Source organism: Pan troglodytes, chromosome 20, assembly GCF_028858775.2.
Source record: "Pan troglodytes isolate AG18354 chromosome 20, NHGRI_mPanTro3-v2.0_pri, whole genome shotgun sequence".
Classification (NCBI taxonomy): Eukaryota; Metazoa; Chordata; class Mammalia; order Primates; family Hominidae; genus Pan; species Pan troglodytes.
In genome coordinates, this window is record NC_072418.2 from 41,528,449 (window position 1) to 41,554,031 (window position 25,583).

Here is a 25,583-nt window from a genome sequence, read left to right on the forward strand (position 1 = left end):
GGGTGAACACCACTCCATCTGGGCTGCTTTAAGAGCAGAGGACAGGGCCAGGAACACTGGCTCAAGCCTGTAATCCCAAGCTTTGGAAGGCTGAGAGGGAAGGATTCCTTGAACCCTGGAGTTAGAGGCAAACCTGGGCGACATAGCTAGACCCCTCTCTACAAAACTTTATTTCTTTTTTGACACGGAGTCTTGCTCTGTCCCCAGGCTGGAGTGCAGTGGCGCGATCTTGGCTCACTGCAGTCTGTGTCTCCCGGGCTCAAGCAATTCTCCTGCCTCAGCCTCCCAAATAGTGGCGACTACAGGCGTGTGCCACCACGCCCGGCTAATTTTTGTATTTTTATTAGAGATGAGGTTTCACCATGTGCCCAGGCTGGTCTCGAACTCCTGACCTCAAGTGATCCACCCACCTCAGCCTCCCAAAGTGCTGGGATTACATGCGTGAGCCACCGTGCCCGGCCTCTACAAAACTTAAAAAAAAAAAAAAAATTGGCCGGTTGCAGTGGCTCACGCCTGTAATTCCAGCACTTTGGGAGGCCGAGGCAGGCGGATCGCTTGAACCCAGCAGTTGGAAACCAGGCTGGGCAACATGAGGAAACTTTGTCTCTACAAAAAAATTAAAAACAAATCAGCCAGGCGCGGTGGTCTGCGCCTGTGGTCCCAGCTACTAGGTGTAAGCCACCAAGCCTGACTGATTTTTAAAAATTTAGCTGGGAGGCTGAGGCGGGAGGATCTCTTGAGCCCAGAAGGTCGAGACTGCAGTGAGCCGCGATGGCGCCACTGCAGTCCAGCCTGAACGATAGAGCGAAATCTGCCTCAAAAACAAACCAACAAAACACCAGCAGAGGACAACTGAGGGAGGAAAAGGAAAATGGCACCGAAGTTGTTTTTATGTCGCCGCAACAGTGACACCCGCCGCCAGCTTGTCTTGACAGCGGAGATCCCGAACGCACTGCAATTTACAGCTCCAGGGGGCGTTCCTACAACCCCGACAGGTTAGCCGAGGGGCGGGGCGGGCGGGCCCCGGGGCGGGTTCGGCGTTCTCCTGCGCCAATGGGAGCACCCAAGCCCCTGCGCGGGAAGATGCCGATTGGTCAGTGCCGCCGGACGCTGCGGGGAGCTCGTGCGCGCGGCGCTTTTGGGGCGGAGCCTGCCACCGGCCGCCAGGGGGCGCCCCGAGACGACACTTTCATGGAGGCGGTGAAGGCGGAAGCGTGGGAGGGGGCCGCGGTGGCCCAGGACCTGCTGGCTCTGGGGTAAAAGGGTGTGCGGTGAGGCTGGTGGGTGCAGGAAGGCCAGGTCTGCCCCTTGGACGCGGACGGAAAGGGATTCTCAGTGCATCCCCGCCCCCTCCCGCTGCCTCGGTCCCCACAGGTATGGAGGTGTCCCGGGGGCGGCGTCGCGGGGCGCCTCATGCCCAGACTTCAGGGGGCTGTGCGTGCGGCTGGCGGCGGAGCTGGGGACGCTGGGCGCCCTCGAGCAGCAGCGAGAGGCGGGCGCGGAGGTGCTGAGCGCCGGCGACGGTAAACACGGAGCGGGAGGGTGGCAGGGGGGCCGCCACGGGGCCACCGAGCCCTGACACCCCTGTCCTCGCAGGCCCTGGCGCGGAGGAGGACTTTCTGCGGCAGCTCGGCAGCCTGCTGCGGGAGCTGCACTGCCCGGATCGCGCGCTCTGCGGCGGGGATGGCGCGGCAGCGCTTCGGGAACCCGGTGCCGGACTGCGCCTGCTGCGTGAGTCCCGGGATGCGGAAGTGGCAAGGCCATGGCCTCGGGAGCGGCGGGCTCTGACTTTTTAGGGGAAATCGAGGTTCCCAAGGGGTGTGGTCAGAACTTTGGGGCGGCCCAGAGGGTACGAGGTGGGTGGGGTGAGCATGTTGGGGCGAGCAGAGCGCTCTGAAATGGGCGGGGGTAGAATTTCATTTCATTTTTTATTTATTTTATTATTATTATTTTTGAGATGGAGTTTCACTCTTGTTACCCAAGCTGGAGTGCAGTGGCGTGATCTCGGCTCACTGCAACCTCCACCTCCCAGGTTCAAGTGATTCTCTTGCCTCAGCCTCCCGAGTAGCTGGGATTACAGGCGCGCGACACCACACCCGGCTATTTTTAGTAGAAACGGGGTTTCACCATGTTAGCCAGGCAGGTCTCGAACTCCTGACCCCAGGTGATCTGTCCACCTCGGCCTCCCAAAGTGTTGGGATTACAGGCGTGAGCCCACCATGCCCGGCCCGGGGTTAGAATTTTAATTGGAGGGCCTAGGAGCTCAAGTGGGTTGGATTAGGAGGAAGGCTTGAGGTTTCAAAGTGGGCAGGAGTGGAATTCGTAGGAGGGGACAGGGTCTCAAGGTGGGGCTTACTCTGGAAGGCTTTAGGTGGGCGGGACTAGAAGGTGGAGGATTTTTTTTGTTTTGTTTTTAAGTGGAGGTGGGGTCTCCCTATGTTGCCCTGTCTGGTCTTCAACTCCTGGCTTCAAGCGATCCTCCCACCTCAGCCTCCCAAGGTGTTGGGATCACAGGCTACAGGCATGAGCCACTGTGCCTGGGCAAAGGTGGAGGTTTTAAAGCCGGTGGAGCCTTTTTTTTTTTTTTGAAATGGAGTCTCGCCCTGTTGCCAGGCTGGAGTACAGTGACATGATCTCAGCTCACTGCAACCTCCAACTTCCTGGTTCAAGCGATTTTCCTGCTTCAGCCTCCCGAGTAGCTGGGATTACAAGCACTCACCACTATGTCCTGCTAATTTTTGTATTTTTAGTAGAGACACAGTTTCACCATGTTGGCCAGGCTGGTCTCCATCTCCTGACCTCGTGATCCGCCCTGCCTCCCAAAGTGCTGGGATTACAGTTGTGAGCCACCGCACCCGGCCATCAGTGGAGCTTTTTGACCAAGATGGATGAGTGGGTAGCAGCCTCCCTGAGTGCACAGCACCCATTTATTACTTTCAGGCTTTCTCTGCTCAGAGCTCCAAGCCACCCGCCTCCTGTGCCTGCGCTCTCTGCTGGATCCGAGTCCTAGGCCACCCCTTGGTGAAGGGGTGGTGGAGGGGGCCGGCATGGTCCAAGAACTGGACCTTACCCTCCAAGCCCTGGGGCTGCCCAGACCTGCACCAGGGACCCCCGCCAGCCAGCTGCTGCAGGAGTTGCATGCTAAGGTAGAGAGTCAGAGTCCCCTCCCGACCTGGGCTACCCCACTTTCCTTGTGGGGGTGGGGGTCCTCTCTCCACTTCTGGAAGGAGTATTCCAACCACTGGCCTGTTTTTTCTGGAGCTGTGACTGGCATTCTCACATCTGTGGCCTAGGTCCTCAGGGGTGTGGGGAGCTGGGTTTACAGAGGGGCCCATCCTCTCTGCCCCAGTTGGCCTCTGACTTCTTCTCCCATCAGATCTCAGAGCTGCAGCCTTCTCTGCCCCCAGGGTCCCTGCAGCCCCTCCTCAGCTGCTCGCTAGATGCACCCAGATGGGTAAGACTGTGTGTGACTGACTGAATGTGAACTGTGTCCTCATCAGAGGTGGCAGTGAGAGGGACCCCTAGCCTGATCTTGAGACCTTTTCTCCCAGGAAGCGTTGGAGTCTCTGTCCCAAAGCCTCAGAGATCAGTACCGCTGCCGCCGCTGCCTCCTCCTCAAGCGCCTTGACCTCACTACATCTGCTTTCCACTGGAGTGACCGGGCAGAGGTGTGGTGGGCAGGGGACCGTGCAGAATTGGAGAGGCCCAGTTGTGGGGGCTGCAGTTGCAGGGAGGAGGAATGAGGGCCAGGAGTATCACCCTCTTGCAGGTTCTCAGGCCGTGGACATTTTATAATTTTTTGAGGTTTGGGGCTCCTAGAATCTCAGGGTCCCAGGGTATTGTTGAATTCCCAGCTCTGAGCTGGGAGTATATTCAGAGGCATACCCCATCATTTTTTTTTTTTGAGATGGGGTCTCGCTCTGTTGCCAGGCTGGAGTGTGGTGGTGCGATCTCAGCTCACTGCAACCTCCGACTCCCGGGTTCAAGTGATTCTCCTGCCTCAGCCTCCTGAGTAGCTGGGATTACAGGCACATGCCACCATGCCCAGCTAATTTTTGTATTTTTAGTAGAGACAGGGTTTCACCATGTTGGCTAGGATGGTCTCGATCTCCTGACCTTGTGATCTGCCTGTCTCGGCCTCCCAAAGTGCTAGGATTACAGGCATGAGCCACTGCACCCAGCCTTTTTTTTTAATTTTTTTTTTTTTTTTTTTTTTGAGACAGAGTTTTGCTTTTCTTGGCCAGGCTGGAGTGCAATGGTGCGATCTTGGCTCACCGCAACCTCCGCCTCCTGGGTTCAAGTGATTTTCTTGCCTCAGCCTCCCGAGTAGCTGGGATTTCAGGCAGGCACCACCACGCCGGGCTAATTTTGTATTTTTTAGTACAGACAGGGTTTCTCCATGTTGGTTAGGCTGGTCTCAAACTCCCAACCTCAGGTGATCTGCCTGCCTTGGCCTTCCAAGGTTCTGGGATTGCAGGCATGAGCCACCACGCCTGGCCAAGTGTACCCCATCTTTAAGAGATACGAGCAGAGTAAGGCACAGTGGCTCATGCCTGTTATCCCAGCACTTTGGGAGGCCAAGGCAAGAGGATCACTTGAGCTCAGAAGTTTGAGACCACCTTGGGCAACATAGCAAGACCCCCATCTCTACTAAAAATTAAAAAAAAAAAATTAGCTGGGCATGGTGGCGCATGCTTGTCATCTCAGTTACTCAGGAGGCTAAGGTAGGAGGATCACTTGAGCCCAGGAGATTGAGGCTGCAGTGAGCCACCATCACGCCACTGCACTCCAGGCTGGGTGACAGCGAGACCCTGTCTCAAAAAATAAATATTTATTTGAGCTGTGGGCAGTGAGGTCTTGAATGGTAAAGTGATGCTTCCAAGATGACAGGTCCCACTTGGGGAAGGGCTCCAGGGTACCTTCTCTTACCTCCTCCCCACTCCAGGCCCAAGGAGAGGCCATGAGGGCAGTGCTGATCCCAATTCGAGAGGTTCTGACCCCAGAATCGGATATCTCCATTGCACACGTTCTGGCTGCCCGAGCCGACCTGTCTTGTCTCGTCCCAGCCACCAGCGTGGCTGTCCGCAGAGGGACCTGCTGTGCCATCAACAAGGTGGGCATCTGGGGTAGGGAAGGGCCGTGGCATCCTTGGCCTTCAGATTGGCCTTTCAGCCTCTGCTCCAGTCCAAGTTTCAGACTTACCACCTCTAATCCACCCACTAGACATGGCAGCTAGAAGGACCTCGCTCACACAAAAACTGACTGTGGACTCCCCAGCTCAGAATGCTTCCGTGGCTCCCTAATGATCTGAAAACAAAGTCTAGCTATTTACTGAGCCCCTGTCTACTTCTCCAGCTTGGGCTTAAAATCCTTCCCTATCACCAAACACTACCTATTTGTTGTTTTTTAACCTTTTTTTTTTCAAGACAGAGTCTTGCTCTGTCACCCAGGCTGCAATGCAGTGGCTTGATCTTGGCTCACTGCAACCTCCACCTCCCGGGTTCAAGCGATTCTCCTGCCTCAGCCTACCGAGTAGCTGGGATTACAGGCACCCACCACCATGTCCGGCTAATTTTTGTATTTTTAGTAGTGACGGGGTTTCACCATATTGGTCAGGCTGGTCTTGAAGTCCTGACCTTGTGATCTACCCGCCGTGGCCTCCTAAAGTGCTGGGATTACAGGTGTGAGAAACCGCACCCTTTTAACCATTAAAAAAAAAAAAACAAAGACAGAAATAGGCCAGGCACAGTGGCTCACGCCTGTAATCCCAGCACTTTGGGAGGCCGAGGCAGGCGGATCACGAGGTCAGGAGATCGAGACCATCCTGGCTAACACGGTGAAACCCCATCTCTACTAAAAATACAAAAAAAAAATTAGCCGGGTGTGGTGGCAGACACCTGTAGTCCCAGCTACTCAGGAGGCTGAGGCAGGAGAATGGCGTGAACCCAGGAGGCGGAGCTTGCGGTGAGCCGAGATGGCACCACTGCACTCCAGCCTGGGCGACAGAGCAAGACTCTGTCTCAAACAAACAAACAAACAAAAAACAGAAATACCCTCTGTTTTAGTGATTAGGTATCTAGCCGCATGCCTCTGTAAGTAGTCTTATGTAAAATGAGTATTAGGGAATAAAGTCTAACACAGCAACTATTGAGGCAAAATTTAAGTTAAGAAAAAAAATGAGCCTGAGGTGGGTGGATCACTTGAGCCCAGGAGCAGAGGTTGCAGTGAGCCAGGTTCTCGCCACTGAGCTCCAGCCTGGGCGACAGAGCCTAGGCGACTCTGTCTCAAAAAAAAAAAAAAGAAAAGTAGGCTGGGTGCAGTGGCTCACACTTGTAATCCCAACTTTGGGAGGCCAAGGTGGGCGGATCACAAGGTCAAGAGATCGAGACCATCCTGGCTAACACAGTGAAACCCTGTCTCTACTAAAAATATAAAAAATTAGCCAGGCGTGGTGGCACGCACCTGTAGTCCCAGCTACTCGGGAGGCTGAGGCAGGAGAATCTCTTGAACCCGGGAGGTGGAGGTTGCAGTGAGCTGAGATCGCACCACTGCACTCCAGCCTGGGCAACAGAGTGAGACTCCGTCTCAAAAAAAAGAAAAGAAAAAAGAAAGCTCATGCTAGTATCTTCCACCAGTTCAGTCCCCCCTCCCCCAGCCACTGTACTCAAATAGTCAACATCTGCTGTTTCTTCTTCAGCCTCATGCTGTTCCCTTTGCTCTCTGGCCCCCTTGTCCAAGATACTTTTTTTCTCTGCAACTCAAATCTCATAAACTCTCAGGTGCTTATGGGCAACGTTCCAGACCGGGGGGGCCGCCCAAATGAGCTGGAGCCTCCCATGCCCACCTGGAGGAGCCGAAGAGAGGATGGAGGCCCCCAGTGTTGGGGTCGCAAGAAGAAGAAGAAGAAGAAGTAAAGGGGGACTGGTGGTCGGGGGCGGGGGGTCCTCCATGAGATGCTAATGCTATCGGTAATCTCTGGGGAGTCCGTTTAAGGCTTTCCTTGGTATTTGGCACCCAAGCCCCCCATCTCCTATTCCTGAGTCCCCAAATGCCCTGCTCCCATTCACGTCAATACCAAGAACCATGTTCTCCAGAGAATAAATTTAATTTATGACAGCTGTAGGACCTCTCTCTGTGGGGGCCAAGTCAGGGGTGTTGGGGTTTGTGAAGGGGTGGGGGGGGGGGTCTCTGCTCCCTGGGACTGAATGGGCCCCTGCTGCTCGACCCTCAAAGTTCTTTGCCCTATAGCACATCTATCCTGCGCCGTGGGCATGGGTAAGGAGACATTCAGGCATCAGACAAGCATCTGTCAGGCGCCTACCACCTGCCAGCCCTGTTCTAGGCACTGGGGATGCAGCAGTGAATGACATTGATAGAAATCCCTGTTCTCCTGGAGTTGATGCTCCTGTTGAGGAAAGACAGACGTTCAACGAGATAAAGAGGGAAAAAGTATAGGCTGTCAGAGGGAGAACGTTCTATGCAGAAAAGCAGGAGCTGGGCGCGTTGGCTCACGCCTGTAATCCCAGCCCTTTGGGAGGCTGAGGCTGGTGGATCATGAGGTCAGGAGTTTGAGACCATCTTGGCCAACATGGGGAAACCCCGTCTCTACTAAAAATACAAAAATTAGCCGGGCATGGTGGCGCGTGCCTGTAATCCCAGCTACTTGGGAGGCTGAGGCAGAAGAATCACTTGAACCCAGGAGGCGGAAGTTGCAGTGAGCTGAGATTGCATCATTGCACTCCAGCCTGGGTGACAGAGCAAGACTCTGTCTCAAAAAAAAAAAAGAAATGGAGATGTAGGGAGGTGGTAGAATGAGGCCTGAGTCTAAATGTATCCAACACACAGCCGCACAGATACTAAGTGCAGGGAAAGGGAGCAGGATTAGCATCCACCAGGATGCAAAAGAGGAAAGTCACTTCCAGGGAAAAAGATGATGGACGTACCACTAAAGGCAGTGTGGATGGGAAGGCGGATGCCTCTGGAGGCCTACCTCTGGGAGCCCTGCCAGAGTCTGACGACAGGACTCAGGACTGACTGGGGGAAGGGAGTGAGGAAGAGAGGAGACCAAGAGATGTCTAGGAATCCAGCTTGGAGGATGCAGTTGATGGTGGGTCCATCACCGGGCAGGGGACCTGGAGGAGGAAGGGAGGAAGAAAGATGACAGATGATGTGGGGAGCATATGATGTCTAGGAGACGCTTCACTGCCAGGAACACTTCCCTGCCCAGACTGGTAAGTGGATGAATGAACGTCCCCTGTGGAATCCTTTTTGTAACCCAATCTGAGAGTCTCTGCCCTCAAATAGTGGCGTTTACTCCATTAACCCGTACAGTAGCTCCCGATATATTTGGCCTTATTCTTGCTATCTTATTGGCTAGAATCCTTTTTTCTGTTCTCCTAGTGGTTATTGTCCCCACCCTACCCCCAACATGTTGAAACTTCTATTTTTCTTTCTTTTTTTTTTTTTTTTGAGACAGGGTCTTGCTCTGTCACCTAGGCTGGTGTGCAGTGGCACAATCTCAGCTCACTACAGCCTCTGCCTCCCGGGCTCAAGTGATTCTCCTGCCTCAGCCTCCCGTGTAGCTGGGACTACAGGCACCCGCCATCACACTTGGCTAATTTTTGTATTTTTAGTAGAGATAGGGTTTTATCATGTTGGCCAGGCTGATCTCGAACTTCTGACCTCAAGTGATCCTCCCACCTCAGCCTCCCCGAAGTCCTGGGATTACAAGCATGAGCCACCGCACCCAGCCTATTTTTCTATCAGTATTAAAAAGTAACCAGTATCCATACCCTCCTACCCCAGCAGTCAAGGACTTCTGCATATTTGTACTTTCTATGGGTCTCCAAATCTGTCCAGTCTTCCCCACGCCAATGGCCTGTGTCCCCTGTATCCACTTGGGGGTAGGGGCAGTTTCTCCTCACCGTATCTGTTTCCCAGGAAGGGTGTGGGGATTCAGTCTGGGTCCAGGCATGGCGAAGCTGGTACCCAGTCTCAGGTTCCAGGGATAGCGTGTAGGAGTGATTTTCCTCGGAGCCTGTTTGTGGGTGGATGGAAGGGATGTGGGTCTGATGGGAAGGACCTCTTCTTGACCTTGGACTCAACCCCTTTCCCCCAGGCCCCTTCCCAGCACCGGTGTGCTCTAGGTCTTACCACAGCTGGCATGGGGAGCTGGTGTGGATGGGACAGGAGCTCCGGGGGGTCCTGCATCGCCCTTGGCCCCTGGCCTCTTCTTACATTCTACCTTCACCTGGTCTCTGCAGTGTTTGTGGCAACACAGCCCGCACTCTGGGGGAAGGCAGCGGTTAATGGCCAGGGGTCCGATCTGTGTCATCCATTCTTCCAGCCTGCGGGCCAAGGCTTCCCTCCCACTCACTGACACCCCACTCACCCCGACAGCGGTAGCCTTGCTTGGTGACACCCCAGAGCTGGGAAGAGAAAGGAGAAAAGGTTACCCATCGTAGGAGAGGGAGGGCTGTGGATTGGCAGGGCAGCTGGGGAGTGGAAGTGTGGAAGCTACCCAGGTTTTGAAATTCTCAAGGCTAGAGATTTAACTGGAATTAAAGGAATGTGGGTGGGGTACAGTGGCTCATGCCAGTAATCCCAGCACTTTGAGACGCCAAGGTGGGAGGTTGGGAGGCCAAGGTGGGAGGATCGCTTGAGCTCAGGATTGGAGGCTGCAATGAACCATGATCGTACCACGGCACTCCAGCCTGGGTAATAGAGCAAGACCCATCTCTTAACAAAATAAATAAAGGAAACTTGGAGATTATCTCAAGTTTAGATAATCACCTCAGATACTAGATTTAGGTAAAATTTAGAGTTACTAAAATGCAAGTTCTATGGGCAAGAATTGTCTGCTGTATTCCTGCTGTATCCCCAGGGCCTAGGATTACCTGGCACACAGGAGGTGCTCAGTAAATATTTCATGAATGAATAAATGAATGTGGGAAGTAATCCAAGGTTTGTGAATTAGTCTCGGGTTATAGGTTGAGAGATTGATCCACTAGCAAGAGTTTGAGGATCTCTTGAATTTGGAAGTTATTCAGAGTTTGAATGATCTGGAGTCTAGAGATTTGGAGGATGATTCTGTTTGAACATAATCTACCCAGTTTGGAGATTATCCAGGTTTTTTGTTGTTGTTGTTGTTGTTGTTGTTGTTGTTGTTTTTGAGACAGAATCTCGCTCTGTCACCCAAGCTGGAGTGCAGTGCTGCGATCTTGGCTCATGCAACCTCCACCTCCTGGATTCAAGCAATTCTCGTGCCTCAGCCTCCTGAGTAGCTGGGATCACAGGTATGCACCACCACATGCAGCTAATTTTTGTATTTTTAGTAGAGACGGGGTCTCTCTTGCTATGTTCCCTAGGCTGGTCTTGAACTCTTGAGCTCAAGCAATCCGCCCACCTCAGCCTCCCCAGGTGCTGGGATTACAGGCGTGAGCCACCACTCCTGGCCTCCTATCTAGAGTTTTAGATATTATCCATGGTTCAGCGATTGTCTGGGGTGGACATTATCTGGGATTTGGGGATTATCTGGCATTTGGAGATTATCCAGGATATAGGGAATGTCTGGTGTTTAGGGTTTATATGAAACAGGATGATTTGAAGCTGGAGGATTTCTGGAATTTGGGGGTTATCTGGGGTTTGCGGACTGCCGGCTTCAGGACAGATGGAACCTAAGGGTGGTGATAGGGTGGGGTGCTCACGAAGCCACTGCAGCTGTCGCAGAAGGTAGGCTTTCGGAAGGTGACCTCATGGAAGGTGTGCAGGAAGGCCAGGCCCAACTTGGAGCAGATGGCGCTGGCCCGGAGCAGGTACCCTGTCAGCTCCTCTCTGCTGAAGGATCCTCTCCTGGGGGCAGAAACTGAGCCTCAGCATGACCTGCCCCAATGTCCTCCAGACCCAGGAGTCCAGGCAACCCCAGTGTCCTCATCTTTGGGGGATCCAGGAGTCACAACCACTTACCCCTGGCGTGGGGGTGGGTGAAGCCCATGGCAAGCAAAGGGAAAATTGCCCGAGAGTCGCTCAAAGTCCTCCTGAGAGATTGTTCCTCGGCCTTCAGGGTCATAATTCTTGAACACAGACTTCAGAGGAGTGTGGGGAAGCAGATAAGGCCCAGTTGTTGAAATATGATCCCCATGGCCATAAGTCCCCGCCTCCAGGCTCAGGGTTCTACAGATGTCTTCCCTCCTGGCTGCTGGTGGCCGGGCCACCCTCCCCTCCTTACCTCCACCAGCTGCTCCACATGCCGACCCAGTGTGACCCTGTCCGGCTTGGGTGTCACACCAGGGGCCCACTCCACCACCAGAGGTGCATTGAAGGGGGAGGGTGGCTGGGGCGGGGACAGAGGAGCACAGTTAGTCACTGCATAGGCTTAGGGGGGGTTCGAGGTAATTGGGGGAGTCCGAGGCCAGGGGTCGGGTCTCACCAGACTCTTGGGACAACGCGGCTCCCGGGCATAAGAAAGCTCATAGATCTCGTCTTCCGTGTAGAAGAGGTCCAGGGAGAGCTGGAGCAGACAGGGGGGTTACGGATCCTCCCATCTACAGCCCTGCCCCAGACCCCCACACTCACTCGCAGGCTCTTCCCAAAGCCCCTCCTGGGTTCAAATCCTGGCATTACTGCTGTGGGACAGTGGGCAAGTGACCTCACCTCTCTGGGCCTCAGTTTCCCAATCTACAGAATGGGCACAGTAAGGGTCCCGACCTCATAGGGTTGTAAGGTGGAATGAGGTACCTGGCACACAGTCAATGATCAATAACTGTTAGTAGCCTTTTGCTTAGATTCTTGGATATGTCAAAGCTTGAGATTTTGGGCTATCAGCATGAGAAGCTCAGAACCTTGGAGTTTAAGAATGTGAACCCCAAAGCAATTCCAGAGCTCAGATCAATGGATACTTGAGTCATTGGAGGAAGTGGGGAAAAAACATGTTACTTAAATAGAATACAGAGCTCACTCTGCTCCATATACTGTCGTTTTTTGAGACAGTCTCGCTCTGTCACCCAGGCTGGAGTGTAGTGGTACGATCTTGGCTCACTGCAACCTCCGCCTCCCAGGTTCAAGGGATTCTCATGCCTCAGCCTCCCAAGTAGCTGGGATTACAGGCGTGTGCCACTATGCCAGGCTAATTTTTTGTATTTTTAGTAGAGATGGGGTTTCACCATGTTGCCTAGGCTGGTCTCAAACTCCTCAGGCAATCTGCCTACCTCAGCCTCCCAAAGTGCTAGGATTAGAGGCATGAGCCACTGCGCCCGGCTAGACACTGTCTTAAAGACATTCTTTGAACGATGTCATTGGCTGTCTCTCCTCAACCACCCTCTGAAGTGGGTCCTTTTATTTTATTTGTATTTATTTATTTATTTTGAGAAGGAGTTTCGCTCTTCTTGCCCAGGCTGGGGTGCAATGGCGCAATCTCAGCTCACTGCAACCTCCACCTCCCGGGTTCAAGCAATTCTCCTGCCTCAGCCTCCCAAGTAGCTGGGATTACAGGCATGCACCACCACTCCTGGCTAATTTTGTATTTTTAGTAGAGACGGGGTTTCTCCATGTTGGTCAGGCTGGTCTCGAACTCCCGACCTCAGGTGATCTGCCCACCTCAGCGTCCCAAAGTGTTGGGATTAGAGGCGTGAGCCACTGCGCCTGGCTGGGTCCTTTTATTATTCCCATTTTGTGGATAAGGAAACTGAGGCTTAAGGGTTCAGTGACTTGCCCAAGATCACGCAGCTAGAAAAAAACCTAGAAGTTCTGGCTTCAAAACCCATGCACTCCAGCACTTTTCTATCCTGGTCCTGGAGACACTCACACACCCAGGACCCTGTATCTCAGTACCCTCGGAAGCCCAGCCTGGGCGGGGCCGGGGGGGGCTCACCGTGAGGAGGTGCAGCAGATCCTCATTGGCGCTGCAGGGTGGATGCTGCCCTTGGAGGGCCACCAGCTCCTGCAGCCGCAGGTAGAGGTTGTTCAGCTTGGGTAGGTGCAGGCGGCCGTCAGGCAACCTGTCGGGCTGTGCCTCATGCAGGGACACCAGGTCCTTGAGGTGCACGCCCAGTACAGGCAGCCGGAAGCCCGCGCAGCCAGCCCAGGTGCGGCGGTAGCGGGCGTAGTTGTTGTGGGAGGCAAGGAGCTCAGTGAGTTCCAGGAGGGCCTGGGGAGGAGGGACATGGGATGGGGGCGTTATCAGGACAGTCCCATCCCCTGAGCAGCCTCCTGTGTGGGCTCTAGGCCTTCAGGGACCCAGTGGCATTGTGGAAACCTCTGGAGCCCTTCCATATCCCATGCCGGTCTCAGCATCTCCCCCAAACTGCTCTTCCTCTTGGGTCCCCATCTCAGAGAAGTTCCACAATCCCCCATTCTTTGGCTAAAATGATTTCTTTTATCTTTCTTTTTTCTTTTTTTTTTTTTGAGATGGAGTTTTGCTGTCTTGCCCAGGCTAGAGTGCAGTGGCGTGATCTCGGCTTACTGCCACCTCCACCTCCTGGGTTCAAGCGATTCTCCTGCCTCAGCCTCCCAAGAAGCTGGGATTACAGGCATTGAGCCACCACGCCAGGCTAATTTTGTATTTTTAGTAGAGACAGGGTTTTACCATGTTGGCCAGGCTGGTCTCAAACTCCTCACCTCAGGTGATCTGCCTGCCTCGGCCTCCCAAAGTGTTGGGATTACAGGCGATAGCCATCAAGACCGGCCTTTTTATTTATTTATTTTTTAGGCTAGGGTCTCACTCTGTCACCCAGGCTGGAGTACAGTGTCATGATCACAGCTCATTGCAGCCTTAAACTCCTGAGCTTGATGGCTGGGCGCGGTGGCTCACACCTGTAATCCCAGCATTTTGAGAGGCCGAGGCAGGCGGATCATCTGAGGTCAGGAGTTCGAGAACAGCCTGGGCAACATGGTAAAACCCTGTCTCTACTAAAAATACAAAAATTAACTGGGTCTGATGGTGCAGGCCTGTAATCCCAGCTACTCGGGAGTCTGAGGCAGGCGAATCGCTTGAACCTGGGAGGTGGAGGCTTCAGTGAGCCAAGATTTCGACACTGTACTCCAGCCTGGGAGATAGAGTGAGACTCCGTCTCAAAAAACAACAATGAAAAGGCTGAGGGGGAGGCTCCAGCAGTCCTCCCCCTCAGCCTCCCAAGTAGCTGGGACTACAGGCATGGGCCACCATCCCTGGCTAATTTATTTTTAAATTTTTTTTCAGCCAGGCGCGGAGGCTCACACCTGTAATCCCAGCACTTTTGGAGGCCAAGGTGGGTGGATCGCCTTAGGTCAGGAGTTTGAGACCAGCCTGGCCAACATGGTAAAACCCTGTCTCTACTAAAAATACAAAATTAGCAGGGCATGGTGGTGCACCCCTGTAATCCCAGCTACTCGGGAGGCTGGGGCAGGAGAATTACCTGAATCCGGGAGGCAGAGGTTGCATTGAGCCGAGATTGCACCACTGCACTCCAGCCTGGGCGACAAGAGCAAGACTCTGTCTCAAAAAAAAGAAAAAAAAAAAATTTTTCTGGAGATGGGGTCTCGCTATGTTGCCCAGGCTGGTCTCAAACACCTGGGCTAAAGTGATCCTCCCATCTTGGCCTCCCAAAACGCTGGGATTACAAGTGTGAGCCACACTGTACCCAGCCTATAATTATTTCTTAAAAACCCAGATCTTATCAAGGGTGTGTCATCACTCTCAAAACTTCCCTAGCTTAGCCCATCTTACAAGGTGCTATAGGATCTTCCCAGGGCATCTTCGGCTTAATTTCCTGCCACTTTCTGACCTCAGCCAGTCCTCCCCATGGGGACTGCAAAGTTCTCTGCTAGCCTGTCTCCCATCTGTCTCCCTCACAGTCCAGCTCCGGACCAGACACACTGAAAGCAGAGAGGGATCAGCACCATGAGTGGATGGATGACAGGGAGGAGGAATGCTGGCAGAGCCTGGGGGTCTGGGATTTGGAGGAGCAAGGACTTCAGGTGGTACCAGGACCCCTGGGCAGGAATGGACAGGGCTTGGGGAATTAGGTGTGGGGGCTCAAGACAGCTGACCACTTGGAGCTTTGGGGAGGGTAGTGGGATTCACCTTGGTGCTGTCAGGGCTCAGGTGGGCATGGGAGTCCTTGAGTCTGGAGATGGCACTGTGACACAGGCCCCCTGTGACTGCCATCAGCGTGTTGAAATTCTGCAGCTGGTGGAGCCTCTAGGAAGAGAAGCATGCACACAGGGCCGTCACGGGAGGGAGGGCAAGTCGGGAGTTCAGATGACAGCATCCCAGTTGAGGTGGGGTCCCAGGCATGTGTGGACCAATGTGGGGATCAGACAGGCGAGAGAAGGCGGGTGTGTGCGGCAAGAGTGGGACATGCCATGTGTGGGCCTCACAGGGGTGTCAGATGGTTATCTGAGCCAGGAGGGTCAAGCAAGTGATTGACTGATACGAGGTTAGAAAATCTGGGGAGACAGGAAGTACGAGAAGTTGGGCGGATTTGGGGAATAGACAGGTGTGTGCCAGGTGGAGGAGGCTTCAGACATGTCAGGGTGTCAGCCATCTGGGGGTCTGACTGCTCTGAGAGTCACACAGGTGCGGGGAGGCAAGAAGGTGCAGGCTCTGGGCAGGAGCTGGGAGCCAGGCAGAGGTGAATAGGGCCAGAGAGATATGGAGGAGTCAGACAGATGCTAGACAGGTGTGGGGCCACCAGGGCAGCTGGGGAATTCCCTTGCCCTCCTTTTGACAAATTTTGGCAGAGGTTGCTGTGGAGAGAGTGGGGCCAGGGAGGAATGGAAAATGCTCAGACTAAGGAGACCCCAGGCGGACGTCGAGACCCCCAGGTCTCAGGGGCCCTGCAGGAGTAAGAAAGCCAGGGAAGACACCAGAGGAAGGGCGTGGTCTGAAATACGCAAGGGGGCGCGGCCACAGCGGGCCGTAGGGCTTCCCTTTTCCCCAAAAGGGCGAGAAGGTGTCCGGAAAGGAGGGGGAAGGGAGGGGAAGAGAAGGGCGTAACACAATGGGGCGGGGCGGGGAGAGCCTGGACGCAATGGGGCGCGATGCACAATCCCGAAGCGACCGCTGGGGCCTGGGGACTGGGGATTGAAGCCTCGGGCTTCCATGCCCCACAAAGGTGGGGGCATGGAAGAGACACTCTCATTGACCTGAGGATAGAATATTCGGGCATAGGGCTTGGGAGCCTGTCACGTCTAGGGCCAAGGGGTGGGGCCACGGTGGGTGCGACGCGGTGACATCAAGGCCAAGGAAGAAGTTACGGTCCTTGGTTGGAATGCCCAGACTGTGGCCTCGGGGGCGGGGCCGGGAGATGCGTGACGTCACCGCCGGGATGACCCTGTGGGGTCGAGGGTCTGGAAGGGGAAGGACCAGGTAGCTGCGTGCAGTGGAGTTCGCAGCCCCAAGGGGCGGGCCTCACCTGTGCCACGTGAATGAACTTGTCCAGCACCTGTGCGCGCTGTAGGGGCCCGGGACGGCTCAGCACCATCACCTGCACCCAGCGGGACACGCTGTTGCTGAGACCTACGGAGCCCTCCAGGGCCGGGCAGCCTCGTACTGAGCCCTGCAAAACGTAGCTCCGCAGGTCCTGGGGCTGGGAGCGAGGTGGGTGTCAAGGTGGGCCGTGGCGCTCAGGCCCTGCCCTTCCATGGCATCCAACTAGCAGTCACGATCTCTGATGTCCTAGCCTGGTCTAGCCGGAGTGACCTTTGTCATCTGTCCCCCAACCCTCAGGCTGCTACATGTCCTTAACGTCCCCATGCTCCTCTCCCATCTGAGGAGGCATGTTTCAATATAGCCAGGCACTATATTTGACAAGTAATCATATTAACTAATTTAATCCTCATAACTCTATGAGGTGAGTATCATTCCATTTTAGAGGTGAGACAGTTGAGGCACATAGAGGATAGGTAATTTGCCCAGGGTCACACAGGTGTGAGTCAGGGTGGGCATCTATATGCTCTTAACTGTACACCTGACTGGTATACAGTAAGCAAAGGGAAGGCTGGGGAAGATGAATTGAAATCAACCTCTATCTGTTCTGCCCAAGGAGTGTTCATTTCATACCCACATCCACTACACTGAGTATATTTGCATACACACTCACACACACAACACACACATACAATCGGGACAGTTTCACATGAAGGAAACAGATCCCCACCTTCCCTTGAAATGATGATGTCCAGATGGCAAAAGCTAATGCATATATATGTTGAAGCACGTGAAACTGATCCTTGGGTAGGTAATATATGACAATTTCAAATGGTTCAAGCAGATAGCATTTACCCTGGACCAGGCACTGTTCCTGCAAGGCAGGAACTGTGCATATCCCCATTTTACAGATGAGGAAACTGAGGCACCATGAATTTAAATGCTTGTTGAATAAATGATAAAATATTTTGAGCACTTACTAAGTGCCAGTCGCTGCAATAAGCCTTTTATTTATTTATTTTACTTTTTTGTTGTTGTTGTTTTTCGAGACAGAATCTCGCTCTGTCGCCCAGGCTGGAGTGCAGTGGTGTGATCTCAGCTCACTGCAATCTCTGCCTCCTGAGGTTCAAGTGATTCTCCTGCCTCACCCTCCCAAGTAGCTGGGATTACAGGCATGCACCACCACACCTGGATAGTTTTTGTATTTTTAGTAGAGATGGGGTTTCACCATGTTGGCCAGGCTGGTCTCAAACTCCTGACCTCAGGCGATCTGCCTGCCTCGGCCTCTTTAACTCATTTTCCTGGACCTTCTAGCATACAGGTTTGAGTTTAAGACTTTGAGATATCTGCCGAATGACCATGCAGGTGTCCTCTCAGTCCTACCTTCCCCCAGCCAATCCCTCCCCTACCCCAGTGTCTCCCCTGCTTGGGACAGGGATGGGAGGGGGTCCTCACCGTGATAGCCTGGAAGGACCGGAACTCCAGGTAGGTGAGGTGCTGAGCCAGCTCCCCCGTCTCCAGGTGGTCGAAAAGCAAGGACACTTTGCGCTTTTTGCCCAGGCCTGGGCTGCTTATTGGGAGTGGGGGGCCAGGGCCACCAGGGCTCAGGCTGGGGGCCAAGAGGGGCAGGGTATTGGAGTGGCTCACAGTTGAGGGCTTGGGGATGTAGAGGGAGATGGCAGAATGGCGATGGGGCAGGGAAGAGGGGAGCACAGGGCTGACTCACAGGTCAGAAGAGTCTCCCAGTCTTCTCTGGGCTGAGTTGCCCTCCCGGGCCACGGTGGCCCAGAAACGACCTATGACTTCTTCTAGCTGGGGATCCTGGTGCATCACCTCAGGGTGTCGCATCAGCCAGTACCTAAGAGTGGTTTGGAGATGGTGAGATGAGGCCGGGGGTGGCGAAGGTCTCTACAAGGGGTATTTTGGGCTGAGGAATTTCTAGGTGCTGAGCTAGGGGGTCTCTAAATGTGTGTGGGGGTCCCTGGAGGGTTGGGGTTTGGAGGGGCACCAGGCTTGGAGAATCTCTGGAGTAGGATGGGGGTCTCTTAACAGAGACTGGGGGGATCTGTGGGAAACAGACCGGGGAGTCACTTGGAAGTGGGATTATTGGGAAGCAAGATCATGGAGCGTCCTAGGAACTAGACTGGGGGCTTCCGGGGGTGAAATTTTTGGAGGGACAGAATGAGGGGGTCTTATGGGCTAGGCTGGGGTCTGTGGGAGGTAGAGATTTTGGGGATCAGAGTTGGAGGTCTCTGGGCACCAGCTAGGAGGGTCTATGGGATCTGGTTGGTGAGGGGGGTCTCTAGGAAGTGGGGGTTCTAAGGAACGGAACTAAGAGGGTCTTAGGAACCAAGCTACAGGTGTCTCAGAAGTGGGATTTTGGCCTGTGGGGCTGGTTGGGTCTGTGGGAACTGGCCTGGGGATTCTCTGAGGAATGTTTTTTGAGGGGGAAGCAGGATGGAAGTCGTGGGTCCTGAGAGTGGGGATCTCGGCCCAGCCCTACCTGACCAGGTGACAGATCTGCAGCCGTCTCAGCTCCTGGGTGTCCCCTGTGGCCTTCTGGTATTTGAGTTCTGGTCAAGGCTCTGTTCTCCAGGATCCATGACCTGCCTGCTCCCCATTCCCATTGCCCAGGTTCTCACGACTCTGCCCTCTGCCCTCCACCCATAGCTCACAGTCCTGGAGGATATGAGGTCAGCAGGCGGGCAGCCAGGTCGGCGGACGGCAGCACCCAGCTGTGCATGGCCAGCACCATGTTGAGCATGTGGTCCCCGTGGCACAGGCTGCCAGCTGAATCTGGGGTGGAAGGAGGGGTACTCTGTGACAGAATGGCCCTCAAGCAATGCAGAGCGTAGCTCCAGATCCTGCCGGACCACCTGGTTCAAAGACCAGCTCTAACGGTGATCCCCAGCATGACCTTGGACAGGCAACCTAACTTCCTGTGCCTCAGTTTCCTTATCTGTATTGTGCATGGGGCAGCATCACCCCTGGCAAGTCTTGCTGAAGATTGAAATAGCACCAGACTGGCCGGGCACAGTGGCTCACACCTGTAATCCCAGCACTTTGGGAGGCTGAATCAGGCGGATCATATGAGGCCAGGAGTTCGGGACAAGTCTGGCCAACATGGTGAAACACCGTTTCTACTAAAAACACAAAAATTAGCCGGGCATGGTGGCATGTGCCTGTAATCCTAGCTACTCGGGAAGCTGAGGCAGGAGAATCTCTTGAACCCAGGAGGTGGGGGTTGCAGTGAGCTGAGATCAGGCCACTGCACTCCAGCCTGGGTAACAGAGCGAGACTCTGTCTCAAAAGAAAAAGAAAAGAAAAGAAAAAAGATTTATATAAATATATATAATATACACATGTATTATATATATATATAAATGTATATATTTCCATTTCAGGAAAGAAGAAATGCAGGTGTTTCTGTTATCTCTAATGTAGTGATTGAGTTTCATTCCACCCAGCCCTGTTCTCATTTTACCTCCAAAAACTGAGGTGGAGAGAAGCGAGTGCTGAGCCCGAGGTTAGGGCCAGGGAGGCTGCTGGGGAGAGGACACTTACCGAAGGACTGGATGCATTTCTCCAGCAGCTCATCTTCGCTGCAGCCGCCCTCACTCAGCAGGCCCAGGTTCATGGAAGCCATGACCTTGCTGATTTCCCGGGGGCTGGGGCATGTCTTGTGGCGGCGCACTTGGCGGGGCCGGCCTCGCCCTCCTGTTTTTCCGGTGCATTCCTGGTGGGACTTCCTGTGGGCACAGCCCCCAAGGAGTCATGGGAGCACCTTCTTTCGGACAGACCCTAGAATTCCTTTTGACTCTAACGCCCCAAGGCACCACGGGAGAGGCTTCCTAAAGGCAAAGCCCCAGGGTTACCCCTGACCTACCAGGGACTCTAGGGAGAATCCCCAGGAATATTCCAGATCCCTGGGGGAATCATGGGAGCCCTCTCCCAAAAGCAAACTCCCAGGGATATTCCTGCTCCCTTCAGGGAATCAGAGAGGAAGATCCTCAAGACCAGGGGTCCTCAGCCCCTGGGACACAGACGGGTAACAGTCCGTGGCCTGTTAGGAACCAGCGGGCAAGCGAGCACCCCCACCTGAGCTCCACCTCCTGTCAGATCAGCTGGGGCATTAGACTCTCTTAGGAGCATGAACCCTATTGTGAACTTCACATGCGAGGGATCTAGGCTGCGTGCTGTTTATGATGCCTGATGATCTAGGCTGCGTGCTGTTTATGATGCCTGATGCCTAATGCCTGATGATCTGTCACTGTCTCTCATCACCCCCAGATGGGAGCATCCAGTTGCAGGAAAACAAGCTCAGGGCTCCCACTGATTCTACATTATGGTGAGCTGCGTAACTATTTCATTATATATTACAATGTAGTAATAATAAAAATAAAGCACAGGATACATGTAATTAACTTGAATCATCCCCACACCATCCCCACCCCCTTCCACAAAACTGGTCCCTGGTGCCAAAAAGCCTGGGGACCGCTGCTCAGGACTGCTCTGAATCTCCCAGGGAATCACAGCAGAAGACCCCTGGGACCACTCAAGACCCCTCAGGGAATCATAAGAACTCCTTCCCCAGGCATTGCCCCCAACTTCCTCTTGACTGCTTCCAGGGCATCCTGGAAGAGACTTCCTTTTGGCAGATCCCAGGATTACTCCTGGCCTACCAGTGACTCGGGAGAAGACCCCTGGGATCTCTCCTGTCCTCCCTAGGCAGAGGCATGGGAGGACCTGCCTTCAGGAATTGCCTCCTCAGGGCTCCCGTTTGGTCTCTAACACCCTCCCCTCCTTCCTCCCACAGCCCTCAAGAGAGCAAGGCTCTTGGACCAGTGTGATGGCTCACGTCTGTAATCCCAAAGCTTTGGGAGGCCAAGGTGGGTGGATCACTTGAGGCCAGGAGTTCGAGACCACCCCGGCCAACATGGTGAAACCCCCATCTCTACTAAAAATGCAAAAATTGGTCAGGCGTGATGGCGGGCGCCTGTAATCCCAGCTACTCAGGAGGCTGAGGCAGGAGGGTCGCTTGAACCCAGGAGGTGGAGGCTGCAGTGAGCTGGAACTGCATCACTGTGCTCCAACCTGGGTGACAGAGTGATTTCTGTTTCAAAAATAATAATAAAAAAATTAAAAAGAGAGGCCAGTCACAGTGGCTCACGCCCGTAGTCCCAGCACTTTGGGAGGCTGAGGTGGGTGGATCACTTGAGGTCAGGAGTTCGAGACCAGCCTGGCCAACATGGTGAAACCCCATCTCTATTAAAAATACAAAAATTAGCCGGGCATGGTGGTGGGCTCCTGTAATCCCAGCTACTCAGGAGGCTGAGGCAGAAGACTTGCTTGAACCCAGGAGGCAGAGGTTGCAGTGAGCCGAGATCATGCCACTGCACTCCAGCCTGGGCAACAGAGCGAGTCTTAGTCTCAAAATAATAATAATAATAATAGTAATAATAATTCTCCCTCTGCCTGGTGCCTCCCAGAGGCTGCTGTTCCTGATAGGGGAAGAGGGTATTGGAGAGACAAGGATGGTGGGAGCAGGGAGGGAGCTGAATCCAGGCTTCAGACGAAAGTAGAATCCAGAAATTTTTGCCAGCTGTTGTGACTTCATGTTAGTCACTTAATTTCTCTGGGGCTCAATTTCCTCGAAGGAAAAATGAGGATAGTCCTTGGACCTTCCCCAGGGATTTCTTTTTTCTTTCTTTCTTTCTTTTTTTGGAGACAGGGTCTCACTCTGTCACCCAGGCTGGAGTGCAGTGGTGCGATCTCAGCTCACTGCAACCTCCACCTCCCGGGTTCAAGCAATTCTCCTGCCTCAGCCTCCCAAGTAGTTGGGACTACAGGCACGTGCCACCACGCCCAGCTAATTTTTGTATTTTTAGTAGAAATGGGGTTTCACCATGTTGGCCAGGCTGGTTTCAAACTCCTGGGCCCAATTGATCCTCCCACCTTTGCCTCCGAAAGTGCTGGGATTACAGGTGTGAGCCATCACGCCAGGCTCCCACCTCTACCCTTTTTTAGACAGGGTCTTGCTCTGTCTCCCAGGCTGGAGCACAGTTGTGCAATCAAAGCTCATTGTAACCTTGAACTCCTGGACTCGAGTGATCCTCCTGCCTTAGTCTCCCAGGTAGCTGGGACTACAGGTGTGCACGACCATACCCAGCTAATTTTGTGTGTGTGTTTGGGTGTGTGTCAATGGGGGGGGGGTCTCACTATATTTCTCAGGCTGGTCTAGAACTCCTGGCTTCAAGTTCTCCTTGTCTTATCCTCCCAAAGTGCTGGGATTAGAGGCATGAGCCACCGTTACTAGAAGGGACATTTTAAAGTATTATATATGTCCTAGGCTAAGGAGGGAGCATTCTAACTAAGTCAGCATTTCCCTAAGTGTGGGCACCCAGCTAGTACCAAAAGCATCACCTGGGAACTGGATATCAATACAGATTCTCAGGTCCCAACCCAGACCTACAAAATCAAACACTTTAAGGCTGAGGGTGGTGGCTCATGCCTCTAATCCCAGCACTTTGGGAGGCCGAGGTGGGTGGATCACGAGGTCAAGAGATCGAGACCATCCTGCCCAACATGGTGAAACCCCATCTCTACTAAAAATACAAAAAAGTAGCTGGGTGTGGTGGTGCACACCTGTAGTCCCAGCTACTTGGGAGGCTGAGGCAGGATGATCGCTTGAACCTGGGAGGCAGAGGTTGCAGTGAGCCGAGATTGTGCCACTGCACTCCAGCCTGGCGGCAGAGCGAGACTCCGTCTCAAAAAAAAAAAAAAAAAAAAAAAAATCAAACACTTTAAAGGTAAGCCCAGCAACCTGTATTTTACAAGCCCTCCAGACAGTTCTGAGGCTCGCTCCAGTTTGAGAACCACTGGTCTAGAGTGTCTCATTGAGTACTTACAGGCCTCTCCGAGGTAGAGGATATGATTGTTCTACTGACAGAAGAAAAACCCGAGAGACAGAGCAGTTAAGTGACTTACCTAAGGTCACACAGCTAGGAAATTAGGCAGCCAGGAGTCTACCACTAAACTGCTGGGTGGGGAGGAAAGCCCTTTGCCCATCAGAGTGGTGCTGGGGGTGGCAGGAGGAGTTACCCAGGCTAGGGAGCCACCCACCATCTGCCTCTGTGGGGACAGAAGGGCCAGCTTGCCCAGGAGATGAAGCCCATTGCAGAACCGGCCGCACAGCCAGCCACTAGGCCCTGTCCTGCAGCCCCCTGTAGGGGTCTGGAACAGCCAGGAGTGGTTTAAGAGGCAGGGGAGCCGCCGTGCCCTGTGCCACACTCCCCTCTCCTGGGCCAGGGCCCTGCAGGAGCCTGGAGTTTCCAGTCCAGGGGGATGGGGAAACAGGAAGCCCCCAGGGAGGGCAGAGACACTCAGCCCAGGCCAGGGATGGAGGTGGGGTGATGAGGAGTGGGAAAGGGGCACGGAGCAGCTCAAACTCCAGGGACAACACGGTACAGATGCCACATACAAGCGACTGCAGCCGTAGCTGGCTCCAGACTCCCTGAAGCATCCACCTGGCCCCCCTGCGCCTGATCCCAAAGAAGTCAGGAATCCTGCCACCCTGGCGAGTGATCTCCCCAGCCCTCGCATGCAGAGGGAGGCCTCAGGGTGCTGCCGGGCTCCCTGGGGAGGGTCCTCTCACCTCTTACTGTCTTTTCTGTTCATGCTTCCCGCGTGGGGGGAGGAGGGCGGGGGTCTCGCAAGAGTAGGGCTCAGCTCCTCCCCTTCCCCAGGACTCCAGCTTCTCAGCCCCTAGGGAGCTGGGGCCTCCTCGGTGCTTGGGAAGGAAAGAGGAACTGCCCCTCCCCACCCACCCTCAGGCCAGGGGGAAGGAAGAGGCTGGGGAGAGACCGAAGGCCCCCCTCCCCCACACGGGGATCCCTTCTGCTGAGGTTTCCGGCATCGCTGGCTCTCCCACCCTCAAGCTCCCCGGCGGGCTCTCTTATCTCCCCCATCTTTCGGTCTCAAGACCCGTCACTGTCATACTTCAATAAAAGAAGGGGCTTTTCTTTTTAAAGCATGACCGATATTTATGTAAAAACACACACACTCAAAAAGATAAGTCTGTCTTTCTAGAAGGACATATTCATATATATAATTCATGAAGGTTTGAATGGAAACTCACAAGACATAGTATTTCGTATATTTCTTCATAGGCGTCTCTTATTCCTAGTTTAAGTGATACCATTTGTACCCTGGAAAACATTTTCACTTTCTGACTTTATTGTAACAAACCTCCACATAGCACCTACTGTGTACCACACACTGCTGTAAGGACTTTAAAAATATTAACTCATTTAATCCTCACACAATCCACTGTTACCTTAAAAAAAATTACATACCGGACCAGGCACGGGGGCTCACAGGGGCTCACGCCTGTCATCCAGCACTTTGGGAGGCCAAGGCAGGCGGATCGCTTGAGTCTAAGAGTTTGAGACCAGCTTGAACAACATGACAAAACCCCGTCTCTACAAAAAATGTAAAACGTTAGGCCGGTGTGGTGGCTCACTCCTGCAATCCCAGCACTTTGGGAGGCCGAGGCGGGCGGATCACCTGAGGTTGGGAGTTTAAGACCAGCCTGAGCAACATGGAGAAACCTCGTCTCTACTAAAAATACAAAATTAGCCGGGCGTTGTGGCACATGCCTGTAATCCCAGCTACTCGGCAGGCTGAGGCAGGAGAATTGCTTGAACCCAGGAGGCGGAGGTTGTGGTGAGCCGAGATCGCGCCATTGCACTCCAGCCTGGGCAACAGGAGCGAAACTCTGTCTCAAAAAAAAAAAAAGTTAGCTGAGCGTAGTGATGCACACTTGTAGTCCCAGCTACTCAGGAGGCTGAGGCAAGAAGATTGCTTGAGCCCAAGGAGGTCGAGGTGAACCATGATGGTGCCACTGCACTTCAGTCTGCGTGGCAGAGCCAGACCCTGTCTCAAAAAACAAAAAACAAAACAAAAAAAAACACACACACATCAAAAACCATTAGAGATGGAGGTAAAGCCTTGGGGAAGCCCCTCCCCATCCCCTGCCTTTCTTAAGCAGGGTGTGACCAATATGACACGTTGTCGAGTTTCGTCCAAACTGCTGTCTGTGCGTTTAAGCACATCATATAAACATGTGCTCCTAGAAACAGACTTTTCTTTTGAGTGTGCATTTTTTTCTTTTTACCTA

At 53.7% G+C, this 25,583-nt stretch overlaps 2 protein-coding genes across 7 annotated transcripts; one reads left to right on the forward strand and one right to left on the reverse strand.

The window, feature by feature from the left end:
- Positions 1–1,095: 1,095 nt before the first annotated feature.
- On the forward strand, positions 1,096–7,116 carry FAM98C (family with sequence similarity 98 member C). Of its 5 annotated transcripts, none has more exons than XM_016935855.3 (8): positions 1,099–1,256; positions 1,375–1,523; positions 1,597–1,731; positions 2,941–3,146; positions 3,377–3,454; positions 3,552–3,668; positions 4,946–5,113; positions 6,780–7,116. In XM_016935855.3, the coding sequence occupies exons 1-8, from the start codon at positions 1,192–1,194 to the stop codon at positions 6,912–6,914; spliced, it is 1,053 nt and encodes a 350-aa protein (XP_016791344.2). In that variant the 5' UTR covers positions 1,099–1,191; the 3' UTR covers positions 6,915–7,116. The 5 variants fall into 5 exon arrangements, with proteins under 5 accessions (XP_024207073.2, XP_016791344.2, XP_024207070.1 ...); XM_024351302.2 differs by having other exon boundaries at positions 1,125–1,256; positions 6,698–6,911; XM_024351305.3 differs by lacking the exon at positions 4,946–5,113 and having other exon boundaries at positions 1,096–1,256; positions 3,556–3,668.
- RASGRP4 (RAS guanyl releasing protein 4) lies at positions 7,115–24,213 on the reverse strand. Of its 2 annotated transcripts, XM_009435533.4 has the most exons (17): positions 24,060–24,213; positions 19,970–20,154; positions 19,096–19,201; positions 18,909–18,971; positions 18,132–18,263; positions 17,861–18,014; positions 16,392–16,565; positions 15,059–15,175; positions 12,869–13,144; positions 11,429–11,509; positions 11,228–11,332; positions 10,966–11,084; positions 10,707–10,851; positions 9,392–9,428; positions 9,154–9,288; positions 8,925–9,037; positions 7,115–8,132 (listed from the first exon to the last, which is right to left on the reverse strand). In XM_009435533.4, exons 1-17 carry the CDS (start codon positions 24,080–24,082, stop codon positions 8,076–8,078), a joined length of 2,022 nt encoding a protein of 673 aa, XP_009433808.1. In that variant the 5' UTR covers positions 24,083–24,213; the 3' UTR covers positions 7,115–8,075. The 2 variants fall into 2 exon arrangements, 1 of the variants encoding a protein (XP_009433808.1); XR_001711815.3 differs by lacking the exons at positions 19,096–19,201; positions 19,970–20,154; positions 24,060–24,213 and having other exon boundaries at positions 7,115–7,405; positions 7,991–8,132; positions 18,909–19,056.
- Between the last annotated feature and the right edge of the window lie 1,370 nt (positions 24,214–25,583).